General features: G+C 38.6%; 1 protein-coding gene across 1 annotated transcript in view; it reads left to right on the forward strand.

The window, feature by feature from the left end:
• The window catches only part of slc6a11b (solute carrier family 6 member 11b), a 44,435-nt gene extending 33,845 nt beyond the window's left edge, over window positions 1-10,590 (forward strand). Inside the window, exons 13-14 of the mRNA XM_053652415.1 lie at window positions 650-820; window positions 7,962-10,590. Coding sequence (XP_053508390.1) covers window positions 650-820; window positions 7,962-8,111 — 321 coding nt within the window. The 3' untranslated portion in view covers window positions 8,112-10,590. The remainder of the gene's footprint in view (window positions 1-649; window positions 821-7,961) is intronic.
• The last annotated feature ends 4,304 nt before the right edge of the window (window positions 10,591-14,894 follow it).

Genomic DNA, 14,894 nt, shown 5'->3' on the forward strand with positions numbered 1-14,894 from the left:
CTCATTCTAATATGGTTTAATTTCTATAGTAATAACTAATTCACAGGGACTTGTGTGGCGCACGCTCCACATAATCTAAGATCGGAATGGATTAAAAAGTGTGTCGTTATTAAACAAATACGAGTTATCTGGAAGGAGACATTTATTTAACATTTATAGAAGGAGTCTCCAGTATCAGAGTTTAATAACAGTAAGTACACTTTTCACCACAGGGAAGTCTTCAAAAGAAGTTTGTGATTTTATAAGAGTGTTTTTTTTTTTTTTTTATTGCCTTATAACTTTATTTTAACTTAAAGAGAGAGAAAAAGAGGCTGGTGAGAGAGCAACCATTTATAGCCACTGTAAATACAAGTGATAATAGAAACAGATTGGTTTTTGAGGACGTTTCACAAATTTAAATGTAACTGTATAAACAGATAATAAATATGAGGTGTCTTTTTAAATGAATTACAAAATGTAATCACTGGCAAACTGCTGAGGTATAAGAAGAATTAGGTATAGGACGATTATTTTTCCTGTAACAGCACGTCCTGTCGTGTTGTATTCCTTGAATATGAACCGATACAAATAATGATCTCTGTTTGGCAAAAAGAAATTGTCTGAAATTAATTTTTAAAAAATAAATAATTAATTAATTTCTTTCTTTTAGGGAATTTTCCTCTTTTTCTTGATCAAGTACAAGCCCCTGAAATACAACAATGTGTATACGTATCCAGACTGGGGTTATGGCATTGGATGGACGATGGCAATGTCCTCGATGATCTGCATCCCTCTGGGCATTATAGTTCAGATCTGGAAAACAGAAGGAACCTTCATGGAGGTAATTTTTCAGTTTGACCCTTGCCTTCCCGGCAGGTCGTCGCCATATTGTGAGCAAAACTATGTTATGTACACAGCTTCTGTGTGTATGCAGGTACTCATGCGATATAAATTTGGAAAGCTAAGATTCTTGTGATTTCGCTTGATATAAATCGTTTCAAGATAAATTGACGAAATGGAGGTGACTCGCATATGAAGCCTCATAAAAGTCCACTGATCCATAACATAATCTTTTATACTGGCAAAGGTCCAAACAATATAATTACGTAAAAATATTTAGTCCAAAACACATTTTACATCAGTAGCTACGCACGGACTTTTACTGGATCATCTCGAATTACCGGCAGTTAAGCCTAATTTTTCATATATTCTCCGTTTCACATGTTTTTCTCTAACTTCAGCTCGTGCGTGAATAACACTTATCGGTAGATTTCAAAATGGCCATTGGACCCTGCCCTTTCGATTGACAAATCATTTGAACCAATAGGATCTTCCACGTCCTGTCCATAGCCTTCAATAGCCAATGAGATTCCGTGCTGAAGGAAAGTGCCTTCCCCCTTTCCTTTGTGAAAAGCTCGAGCCTATTGCAACTGATTGTGTCGATGACTGGCCCATCGTATAACCAACGAAATGAAAAATATGATATGCTGCTTCACGGGTGAGTTTCAACACTTCAATTTAAAAGTCACCGCGTAAAGCTGTGTAAACAGTGGTGAAAAAGTTGAATTATATTACGATATTAATTCAGTTATGTTATGTTTCAACAACAAATGCATTAAATAATACCTTTACTATAATACTGCAATACCTACCCTAAAAATGTAAAATAAATAAAAATAAAAATGTACATAGTTGCATATAATTCTGCTTAAACTGTAACTTTCAAAAACTTTCAAATCTATTCTCCAGCACTGTGTTATTAAAATTTCCCAGCAATTAGTATCTGAGCGAAGAATCTGGCAACCCTGGCTAAGAATGTTATTACCTATAGATATATTGTAGCTACAGATAGAAGGCTTTTATAAAGGTGGAGATTGTTAACAGTACCTGTAATCTTATTTTTATGCCATTTAAACACATTTAATCTTCACCTGTTGAACAGCAGAAGTGTTATTACGGAGTAGTTGTTAAGGCCTAAAGTTGTGTATAGAAGTGATTTTAGAGCACTATTATGAACTGTATGTTTCAAACCACAGGGGAAAATTGTAACAGTATGTATATTTCAGTTTTGTTTATAATATATCCTGTGTTATGGTTTAGTTTAGGATCAGGGTGTTGGAAAACAAATATTCAAAAGGGTCTCAAACTTGCATTATAGTCTTTCGTTTGAGTTTGTTTGAGATCAAGATTTCCTTTTTGTGCCCTTTTTGTGAAAGCTCACTCACCTTCCGCTATGTGAACTGTCAGCACTTCTCATAACAATAACAGGTCCAGATTCTTAGATAAATTATTTTGAGAAACTTTTAGTTGACTAGGCCTGACAGGCCAAACATGCAATTTGCTCCAAACAGCAGGGTTGGAAAGATATTCTGAGCACGATGCAGACTTGATGCCGTGCTGCATGTGTAACTCTTTGGCCTTGTCTGACCCCATTGTGTCACATCTTATTGATAGAGTGAGCTACAAAATGTCATATGAGCTTGGTTGTCGCTTACTGTGTTTGAGATGTGCAATTCGGATTTTGCCAGCTAGCCATGGCTGAATTTGTTTGGCGTTTACCCCAAGACATTTTGTCTACATTTAATTTAATGTCATTTTATTTAATTTAATCTTGCTTCATCAATGTAGAAACAATTATGATTGTGAAATTAAATGCAGACGGGATTTACAGCACACTGAGTTTGTTATTTTTAAAAAGTCAGGGAAATATTATGTTGCAATTTTCAATTATTCTAACAAAAATTAAGCATTAAGCATAAAAATTAAGATTTTTAGTGTCTACTTAGAGTTTTAGCATCGACTTTATTTCCATAAGAGGTGATCTTCAAAATAATAGCTAAGACAAATTTATTTAAACTTTTATTTACTATTTCAGATTTTCAGTGGGTCAGAAGTTTACTTACACTTTTTATTTGTATTTGGTGGCATTGCCTTTTAATTGCATAACTTGAATCAAACTATTTGGGTAGCCTTCCATAAGCTTCTCACAATACTTTGATGGAATGTTTGCCCATTCGTCCTGACAGAGCAGGTGTACAGTTATGGGAAAAAGAAAAGTACATACTCCTTCAATTCTATGTTTTTGTTTATCAGGGCCTAAATAACAATTGTGTGGTCCTTACCAACTGCTATGAACAAACAGATAACCTCAGCTGACAACAAAAACACACAACGGATTTCAATATGTAGTCACTTTTTTCCACCAATAGTAAACATTTTCCCAACATTCATGAACCAGGTGGGGAAAAAATAAGTACACCGTATAATTCAGTAACGTTTTCTGTCGGAGTCTTTCCCATCATTTTGGAGAAATTTTGGTCCACTCCGGTACAATATGGCTCATTTTCATTGACGTTTGAGGGCATTCGTTTATGCACAGCTCTCTTAAAGATCCTGCCACAGCATCTCAATGGGGTCTGTACTTTGCCTTGGCCATTCCAACACCTTATATTTTTCTCTTTTTTAGCCATTCAGATATCAATTTGCTGGTCTCCTTGGGATCATTGTCCTGTTGCGTGACCCAATTTCGGCTCAACTTAAGCTGCTGGACAGATGACCTCATATTTGTCTCAAGAATATTCTGGTGGAGTCATCATTGTCTCATTCATCATTGTCTCAATTATTGCAAGTTTCCCACCTCCTGTGGCTGCAAAACAAGCCCTAATCATCACCTCTCCACATCCATGTTTGGTAGTTAGTATGAGATGTTTGTGGTGATATCCTGTGTTTGGTTTTTGCCAATCATGGCATTGTGCATGATGACCAAACATCTCCACCTTGGTCTAATCAGTCCAAGGGACTTTTTTGATTTGTTTAGATGCAGTTTTGCAAACCTAATTTGTGTTGCCATATTCTTTTTGGAGAGAAGGACTTTTTCCTAGCCACCCTTCCAGGAAAGCCAGGCTTGTTCAGTCTTTTATTGATTGTACTGTCATGAACATAGACATTTAATGTGCTTACAGAGGTCTGTAGGTCACATGATGTAGCTCTTGGGTTTTTCTTTATATTTCTTAGCATTAAATGGTCTGACCTTGGAATGAATTTGCTGGGACACTCCTGGGAAGACTGGCAACTGTCTTGAGGGCTCTCCATTTGTAAACAGTTCTTCTCACTGTAGAATGGTGGATTTCAAGTTGTTTGGAGATGGCCTTATTACACTTCCCAGATTGACAAGCAGCAACAATTGCTTCTCTGGCTGCATCATTGCATGCATTGCTACATCGTGGCTGATGTAGTTTCTTCTTGGCATGATGTAGACACACACCTGCGTGTTCAGAACACAAAACTGCCAAAAGTTCTGGTTTTGTGATTTATTAATAAAAATCTTTAGCATTTCATTAGTATTGCAGTACCTTGTTGCTTATTACTCTCTTAATGGTTGTGGAAGTAGGATGGGTGTACTTACTTCTTCCCACCTGGTTTCTGAAAGTTGATTTACTTTTTTGGAAAGAACAAAATATTGAAATGTGTTGTGTTTTTTTTGTTGCCATCTGAGGTTATTTATTTGTCTATAGAAGTTGGCGAGGACCACACAATTGTTCTTTAGGGCCAAATAAATAAAAACGTAGAATTGAAGGAGGTTGTACTTTCTTTTTCCCATGACTGTAATTCAGTATGTTTTGTGCGCCTCTTTGGACAAACACTCTCAGTTTAGTCCACCAATTTTCTATGGGATTCTGTGGCATTTTGTTAAAACTTTGGAGGTATGCTTAAAATCATTGTCCTTCTGGAAGACACGACCTGGTTGCAGGTCTTGAGGTGCAGGTCTTGAGGAGTATTTCTACATATTCTTCCTTCCTCAATATGCCATTGTTTTTCTGAAGTGCACCAGTCCCTTTTCCAGTAAAACACCCACACATGATGCTGCCACCCCAATGTTTCACAGTTGGAATGGTGTTCTTCGATTTAAAAGCATCATCTTACTTCCTCCATACATGGAGCTGATCATTATGGCCAAACAGTTCAATATTCGTTTCATCAATAACTGCAACTGAACATATCCGGTAACTGTTAACCAGTCCTGCACATCGACTTGGAGGAATTGTAGCTCATTCCTTAGTACAGAACACCTTCAACTGCGATGTTGGTGGGTTTCCTTACATGAACTGCTTGCTTAAGGTCCTTGCACAAACTTTTTTATGGATTAAGGTCAGGACTTTGACTTTGCCATTCCAAAATATTATTATTTTTTAGCCATTCTTTGACAGATTGACTTGTGTGCTTTTGGTCTTTATCTTGCTGGATGACCCACTTACTCTTGAGATTCAAATCACAGACAGATTTCCTGATATTTTCCTTTAGAATTCACTTGTATACTTCAGAATTCACTGTTCCATCAATGGTGACAAGCCGTCCCGGCCCAGATGCAGCAAAACAGGCCTAAAACATGATACTACCACCACCATGTTTCACAGATGGGATGCAGTATTTTCCTTTCTCCGAAGTATGCAGTATTTTCCTTTCTCTTTGGTCACATTTGTCCATGACATTTTCCCAATAGCCTTCTGGCTTGTCCATGTGATGGTTAGCAGACTGCAGAAGGGCAGCAATGTTATTTTTTGGATAGCAGTGCCTTTCTCCTACCATGCACACCATTTGTTGTTCAGTGTTCTAATTGTAGACTCATGAACATAAACATTAGCCAATCTAAAAGAGGTCTTTAGTTGCTTAGAAGTTACCCTGGGTTCCTTTGAGACCTCATGGACTATTACACATCTTGTATGCTCTTGGAGTGATCTTTGTTGGTTGACCGCTCCTGAGGAGGGAAACAGTGGTCTTGAATTTCCTCCATTTGTACACATCCATATGTCTGACTGTGGATTGGTGGAGTCCAAACTCTTTAGACATGTTTTTTTAAATAAAAAAAACAAAAAAAAAAACCTTTTTGCTGCCTTATGAGCATCAACAACTCTTTTTCTGAGGTTTCACAAACATGTGTTGTGAAGATCAGACTCTGATAGATCCTTGATCTTTAAATAAAACAGGGCGCTCACTCACACTTGATTGTCATCCCATTGATTGAAAACACCTGAGTCTAAATTACCTTCAAATTAACTGCTAATCCTAGAGGTTCACATACAGTATCTCACAAAAGTGAGTACACAACTCATTTTTGTAAATATTTGATAACTTTTCATGTGACAACACTGAAGAAATGACACTTTGCTACAGTGTAAAGTAGTGAGTGTACAGCTTGTGTAACAGTGTAAATTTGCTGTCCCCTCAAAATAACTCAACACACAGCCATTAATGTCTAAACCTCTGGCAACAAAAGTGAGTACAGCCCTAAGTGAAAATGTTCAAATTGGGCCCAATTAGCTATTTTCCCTCTCCAGTGTCATGTGACTTGTTGGTGTTGCAAGGTCTCAGGGGTGTTAAATTTTGTGTCATCGCTCTCACTCTCCCTCATACTGGTCACTGGAAGTTCAACATGGCACCTCATGGCAAAGAACTCTCTGAGGATCTGAAAAAAAGAATTGTTGCTCTGCATAAAGATGGCCTAGGCTATAAGAAGATTGCCAAGACCCTGACACTGAGCTGCAGCATGGTGGCCAAGACCATACAGAGGTTGTCTTTGGGAAATAGACGTATGAGTGCTGCCAGCATTGCTGCAGAGGTTGAAGGGGTGGGGGGTCAGCCTGTCAGTGCTCAGACCATACAGCGCACACTGCATCAAATTGGTCTGCATGGCTGTCGTCCCAGAAGGAAGCCTCTTCTAAAGACGATGCACAAAAAATCCCGCAAACAGTTTGCTGAAGACAAGCAGACTAAGGACATGGATTACTGGAACCATGTCCTGTGGTCTGATGAGACCAAGATAAACTTATTTGGTTCAGATGGTGTCAAGCGTGTGTGGCGGCAACCAGTTGAGGAGTACAAAGACAAGTGTGTCTTGCCTACAGTCAAGCATGGTGGTGGGAGTGTCATGGTCTGGGGCTGCATGAGTGCTGCTGGCACTGGGGAGCTACAGTTCACGGAGGGAACCATGAATGCCAATATGTACTGTGACATACTGTAGCAGAGCATGATCAGTATACAGTATTCCAGCATGATAACGACCCCAAACACACCTCCAAGATGACCACTGCCTTGCTAAAGAAGCTGAGGGTGAAGGTGACGGACTGGCCAAGCATGTCTCCAGACCTAAACCCTATTGAGCATCTGTGGTGCATCCTCAAACGGAAGGTGGAGGGGCACAAGGTCTCTAACATCCACCAGCTCCGTGATGTCATCATGGAGGAGTGGAAGAGGACTCCAGTGGCAACCTGTGAAGCTCTGGTGAACTCCATGCCCAAGAGGGTTAAGGCAGTGCTGGAAAATAATGGTGGCCACACAAAATATTGACACTTTGGGCTCAATTTGGACATTTTCCCTTAGGGGTGTACTCACTTTTGTTGCCAGCGGTTTAGACATTAGTGGCTGTGTGTTGAGTTATTTTGAGGGGACAGCAAATTTACACTGTTCCACAAGCTGTACACTCACTACTTTACATTGTAGCAAAGTGTCATTTCTTCAGTGTTGTCACATGAAAAGATATAATTAAATATTTACAAAAATGTGAGGGGTGTACTCACTTTTGTGAGATACTGTACTTTTGCCACTCGCAGATATGTAATATTGGATCATTTTCCTTAAATAAATGGCCAAGTACAATATTTTTGTCTTTTTTGATAAATTATTACTTATTTGCAGGTCTCTGTCTACTTTTAGGAATTGTGTGAAAATCTGATGTTTTTGGTTATATTTATGCGGAAAATTCTAAAGGGTTCACAGACATTTAAGCACCACTGTATCCAAAGGAACTAACTCTTTGGGTTTGAGCTAGAATTGACTATCATAATGACTTCTGCTGAGCTTTATAAATGATCCCTTAATACAAAACCCAGCTCTGCAAAAAGTCAACAAATGACCTTACTAGCATTTATCCTCATAGGGTGAGGTAACCAATTGTCTTACTGTGTTGGATCTATTAATAATTTTAGAGAATCAAGAAGCTGACCACCCCGAGCCCCGATCTGAGGATGAGAGGCCACCTCAGTGCAAAGAGTCCCTACGCCATCAATGATGCTGATGCTAAAATGAGGGTGGACGGCAAACTCTCCACCATTACGGAGAAGGAGACACATTTCTAAACCTGTACCTACCGAGACACGGTCACAGCCACCAAGACTGGAAAGGAAAAGAACTTAAAGCTTGCCTCGATTTTTGGTGAAGAGAAAATGATTATCACATTCATAGTCTTGCCCTTTTTGCACAAATAATTAACACATCCATTTCAAGTTAACTTCACGATAAAAAAAGTCTCATACGCAAGTTTATAAAAAAATCTAGACTGTTAAAGGTGATCTTGTACTTTGTGTATTTTCGTGACACTAGTGATTACCGTACCTAGAGTGAAGCCAAGGTAAAAATGTGCTGTAAAGTGTTTCTGCATTTTGAATCTTGGCAATGGCATTATTCTCTACAGAATGTTCCTAATGTGTAGAAGAACCATTTTATGACCATTCCAAATGTTACAGGTATGTTTGTAGAGGATTCTTTATTTGATGGATAAAAATGATGGTACATTTGGCTGGCATTAGCCTCCTCGCAGGGCGAGCATGACTTAGCACACACAGTGTCCATGTCATTTTATACAGCATGGACTCAATACCACTTCACAACGGTTAAACTGAGTTTAATCCAAGGTGACAGACTGAACACAATTCATCATTATTGTGCTTTCTGAACTTTTTTTTTTTTTTTTAGATAGCCAGCTTGACCTCTAATGCTGTAGTAGGCACTTCACACTCTCAGTGTTATAAAAATAGCCTCAACAGACTGGTAATGGCCCAAGGGCAGTTGTTCAGGTTTTTTTTTTGTTTGTTTGTTTGTTTGTTTTGTTTTTTGAAGAAGTACGAGATTAAGGTCAGGTTTTTTTGCAGTGCACATTCACTATATGGATACCATTATAGATAAATGTGGCTTATAATTGTTGGTTCTGTGTTATGTAAGATTGGCCCTTAAGATAGGAAAAGATTAAAGGTAAGTAGGATTTAACAGGGATATGCAGTAAAAGGGATTAATTGAGTCCTTATGTTTTGGACTGGCTAACACACTTGCTGCTATTATCACTTTTACCACCTGATTTATAGAGTGAAATGTGCCCTTAAATTGCTAGTTGCAATTAGACTGACCTAATATGCTAAATATATTTATAATACTATGATGATCGATTTAGCTAGATTATTTAATGTGATTATTTAATGTGATTAAACCAAGTGTTGATTAAGAAAGAGAACTGACAAGAGTGTTACATCAGGGCACCCAGCTACTTTGATACTGTAGATGTCCGGTTGTCTTGGATACACTGTGAACCCTGTGCACATGCATGTGATCTTTGGTATGGTCTAATTCATCATGACACTGTCACCTCTGTTTGTGCAAGTAAACTGTTTTACTGTTTTAATAGCCTAACTTTTGAGATTGATGTATATTTTTACATTTGGTTAGGGTATTTTTTGTGTGTACTATTTCTTGAGATGAACAAAAAAAAAAAAAAAAAAAAGAAAGAAAAAAGAAAATATGTTTATTGGATGACTTTTGATATGCCATTCAACATGGTGTTTTAGAGATTATAATGCAAATGTTATATGTGCTGTTTACACAGATTTTGGTATTCACAGGACATAAGAATGATCTGCTTACTCATTTTTAAAAATAAACGTTAAAAGAAATGTTTCTCTTTTGCCATTTTTGTCATAACATTTTTATAAACGTAACATTTAACATTAAGAAATGATCTCCATAATTGATGTATCATGGTGTATTGTTGTAGTAATCAACATTACCATGGATCATTTATTCTATAAATCCTGCCAAAGCACAATCGAGCAGAGCTGCAAACGAACACACATGTCACGATCACCTTGAATCTCAGGCACATATTAGAAATGAGAGAAAGACTAAGAGGGGTAAATAGTGTTCTCCAAAACAATGAGTCCAATGAGGAATGCAATTTGGGCCCAACCCAACCATCCACTTGAAGATTCTGAATTAAATATTGTAAATATAGTGGTGCGTTACTAGAATTGGAGTAGCCTTTGGCAAGTCTATTTGCTGCTGATTTTCCATATACACATGAAGTTGGGCTTTTCCAAGATTAGTGGGAAGTAAAATGTTCATTGTTGTTGATAAAACCACAAAAATCTGAGAACATTGTATCCAGTGCCCTCCATAATTATTGGCAATCCATGAAAATGAGCAAACGTTTATATAAAAAATTAATAACACATGCTATGAGAGATTTTCATAATAAGTGATACCATGCTATAAACTCGATAGCACTGGTCAAAAGGATGGGGAAAGAAGACACAGGAAGCAAGAGATGGAGAGAGCAGGGCTATTTCTCTTTTGTTTATTCTCACTTTTCAGCACTATGCCTTTTGGCACTCTCAAGTGCCCACACGCACAAAAACAAAAGTCCCATCTGACCGCCTACTGAGGACTAAAATAAATAAAGAAATAAAAGGACATAAATAGCCATAATAACTGTCATAAACTACACATAGATGTAAACAATCACTCACTGCAACCACTGCCATGTAAACATACAGGGCCATTTTTAGGTATTACAATTTTTATACAAATCATTAATTTCAAAATGAGCAGCACATAATTACAATTAGTAAAGTCTAACAAGATTGGAGACCAGTAAGCTTGGTCCACTACTGCATGCATAATATTTTAAGTTTAAAAAAATATATGTTATGTTATGTTATCTGTAGGAACATAGAATATGGTCATTGCAAAACACTGATTTTGTGTTTCTTTAACAATTTCTGTGCTGACTTGGAAGTATGTTTGGCTCATCATCCTGGTCAAATCTTTTATCCAAATCTGAACTTTCATCTCCATCACTGCTTTATAAAATACTTTAAAAGACTATAAAAGATTATGCAATGCTTATGAATATGTCACAAAAGTCTGGGCATAGCTAGCCTTCAAATAAAGTATTACCTTAACTTCTGGTAACAAAATGCCATAAAAGGTCAGCAACGCTTACAAATTTTGCAGAGTTTCTCGGCCTTTTTACAGATAAATTCTTTATATATAATGAATATTTTAATAACCTTTATTTGTCTTCTTGTTTGTGTGTGTATGTGTATGTGTGTGTTTTGTGTGTATGTGTGTTTTGTGTGTGTGTGTGTGTGTGTGTGTGTGTGTGTATGTGTGTAGGCCTTTGGCTTTTTCCAGTCAAGCTGACATGGCCTCATGCTGGGAGTCAGATGCATGGTTCATCAGCTTACTCAAATTCAAGTGTGTACAGGCATCACTTCAGGACAGATCTGATATTGGTACTCTGTGCCACCCAAAGGGCAATGCTGCCCAGTACTGTATATTGCCTAAAACAACACTGACCTAGATTCATCTTTGAAAGGTTTTAAACATCAAGGGCCGTCATTAGGGTTTTATTATTTAAGCTAATTTATTTCTCTTTGGAGAATGAATTTCTACAATATTTTTATGTGTCTCAAGATTACAACATTTTATTGAATGGAGAACTCCAACTGTGGCAGGGGATAGAGCGTCATAAGAACAAATGCAGAGAACACAATGTTAATTTTATTAGTACTGTGCTGAAGAAAGACTTAAAATGAATAAAACCTTAGCTCAATCTCTGTATGACATAAGTTGGGGGTGTTCAATGTCTCATGTTTCTACTGTCACTGCTTTCAGTTCCTTCCTATGCTTGTTTTTCATGAACAATGGGACTTGCCTAGGACTTAAGAAACATTGAAAAGTTGCTTCTAACAGTCAGGGGTTCACTGTTCCTGTAGGTAGTGCCAGCTGAGTGATTACAGTTCTGCATTAATGACCAGAAGATTGTGAGTTCAAGTCTCATGACCTTCAGGGTTCTTGAATTAGCCCCTTCAGTGTGAGCACAGATTGAACAGAGATATCCTTTTTTTTGGGGGGGGGGGGGGTTTGGGGGGTTGTTGTTTGATGTCTTGTAGAGAACCTCATGGATGGTTGTATCTGTGTTCATAAAAATATATATTTTCTGTATCACTTGTATTGTCACTGACTTAACAATGAATGGTTCTGCTCCATGATTAGCTTACTTTAAATGTCAGCTAGGTAAAAATTTACCTCCAAACATCCAGTCAGTCATTTTTCTTTTGCTTTTCCTGGTGGGGTCATGGTCTCAATAGGCTGAAAAGTTCAGCCCACAATGTAAGACGGTTTAAGTTGGTTAAACTTAGAAATGAAAGTTTACCTGCTGCTTTAAAAACATGAGTAAACTCAACATGAAGACAGCAAGTAGTCAAGTTTCATTTTTTAAAACTTATACACTTGAGATCAATATCAAAAACCTGTCAATTGTATGACAATGACAACTATAGTTAAAGAGAAGAATTAAGTTCACATAAATTAACTGGGCTATCATGTTTTACAGTGCAGACTTCTCTATCCCCAGCCACAGATACCATATCCCTAGGTGTTTCCAAGTGAATTGTGAGATATAATATCTCCTGAGTCTGGCTCAATGGGTCTCTGTCCATTTGGATGTGTCTGATACAGCTCTACCGTGAGCTGGCCAGGGGGTATCCTTGCATGGTGCCCAAACCCCCACCCTAACACGGTCAGTAAGCCAAGCAGCCCTGCAGAGTAACCTCATTTCTGAGATCTGTACTTGGGACATTTTTGGATACTTCCTACAGCTCAGGACCACATGACCACATAAGGACATAAATAACCCTAACCCTAACCCAAGGACATAGAGCAGTAAACAGAGAGCTTCTTCTGCAAAGTAAGCTCCTATTTAACCACTACAGAGCAATACGGTGATTGTAACACTGCTGTCACCAATCCATTTATTAATATCATGCTCTATAAATCCATCACTTGTGAATAAGTTCCCAAGATACTTAAACACCTCTGTCACAGTCATGGTCTCTTCCCACAAATGAAGAGAGCACCCCACTCTTTTCTGGAAGAAACCATGGCCTTTGACTTGGAGGTGCTGATTTTCAGCCCATCATCTTCATTCCTGCATGTTTGAGGTAAAGTTTGGATTGTGCCAAAAGAACATCATCATCTACAAATTACAGGAATGATACTTCTAGACACTCACCTTAAACAAATTCAACGTAATGCCAAGAACACAGAGACAATTTTCATTGTGCCCATACAGAAGCCAGATCACATGGAGTAGTGACCCAGATACACTATACTCCTGCGGAACTTCCCACAAAAAATGTCAAGGGACATTATTATAAGCCTTCTCCAAATCCATAAAGTGCATGCAAACTGGATTATCAAACTCTTGTGACCCTCACAAAGCTGTGCAGGAGTAAAGAGCTGGTCCGCTGGTCCACTGTTCCATGGTCTGTGAATTAAATTCAGCCATCAATGAAGCTTCTGCCAGATGCTCCCAAGCAACCTGGAAGGCTTTCCTAGGTTTACCACCTCTAATCAAGAGGATTGGTACCAGAGCCATGTGTGGCTTTAATGGCAATTACAGTACTGTATATCTAGTCCATACCTTCCCATCTCACATACTAACTCAGGCTCTTTCCTCACCAGTGAAGTAACATTCCATGTTCCCAAGGCCAGTTTCCAATCCAAGGTTCTAGTCCATCTAAGACTGTCCATCACCTTCCTCCCACCCAACTGGCATTGTACTTGACCTCCCTATACAAGGGCTTTGGTATTGCATTGTAGGACTTTTGGACTGGTATATCATCTTTTAAGTGGATTTTGAGTTGTAAGTCAGGAAGGCAACCAATATCTGCATGCAATATCTGCATATCCTTGGTAAACACCTTAGACTGATCAAATAACATCTCTCTGACCATTTTCTGTTCATCCTCCTGCAAATGGGACAAGTCAACTGGAGGGTGCAATTGATTATGTCTGTTTTTTACTTTATTTATGCGAGTATGTTTGTCAGTCCTCAACTGAGCTGAGTATGATTGAGCAATGCTTGGTTGCATAGGCTCAGGATGCGCAATGGGCTGTTGGATTGGGTTGAGATCGATAATGTCTTCAAAGGTGCCAAGAACTGTTTTCTGTGGGAGGTAGATATCGTATAGTGGGATTTCGTGAGATTCTGGGCAGGAACCTTGAACATCCACCAAAGCTGAATATAGCTCTAAACCCTCAGGGCAGTCATTCTCCACAGTAGGTTGAAACAGCATCACCTGGACACCCTAGAATCTGACACTTGACTTCATGAATCTGTCCAGGGGGAATAATTATAAACTTCTTGCCAATGCGGATGTTACATTGTGGCATCTCATCAGGAGTCATTTTCTGGAGAGCCAGAACCAGCGCTCCTACCAAAGCTTCTTTCAGTATAGAAGAAACATCAACTTTTTCACCCTGATCAGCATTCTCTTTAATGATCTCTGCTATGACATAGCTACCTAACACAGGACAGCTACACTTTTTGATAGAAGAGAGACCCTAATAGACACATGTCCATGATTCTGACTACAGAGCTGAAGGTCAATTTCTGCCCAACCATCGAGCGGTACCTCAGTGCCATTAACTGCCGATATTTCCAGAGACTGTTTGGTAAAGAGAGATTAAAGTTGCTGGATTTTGACACCAGGCAGTTCTTTGTCCATTCATGCTTTTCCTGCCATTGTCACCTGGGCACCAGAATCCAACAGCATCTGAAGGGGTACACCAATGATTGAACTAGAAACCATACATACTTGCCAATAAGTTGAGCTGTCTTTTTGGGTTCACTTGACACAGTGGTTTTAGCTGAGGAGATTATGATGCATTGGCTTTTACCTGGGGTGTCATGCTGTTTGAGGTTTTTGGTTGCCCCTCTCAGTAACCACTTCCCATTTCCTGACAGCTTCCATTGAAGACAGCCAAACGCCCTGCCCAGCCTGCCCACAAATATAACAGTGGGAACA

The sequence above is a fragment of the Ictalurus furcatus genome, chromosome 21 (genome assembly GCF_023375685.1).
Source record: "Ictalurus furcatus strain D&B chromosome 21, Billie_1.0, whole genome shotgun sequence".
Classification (NCBI taxonomy): Eukaryota; Metazoa; Chordata; class Actinopteri; order Siluriformes; family Ictaluridae; genus Ictalurus; species Ictalurus furcatus.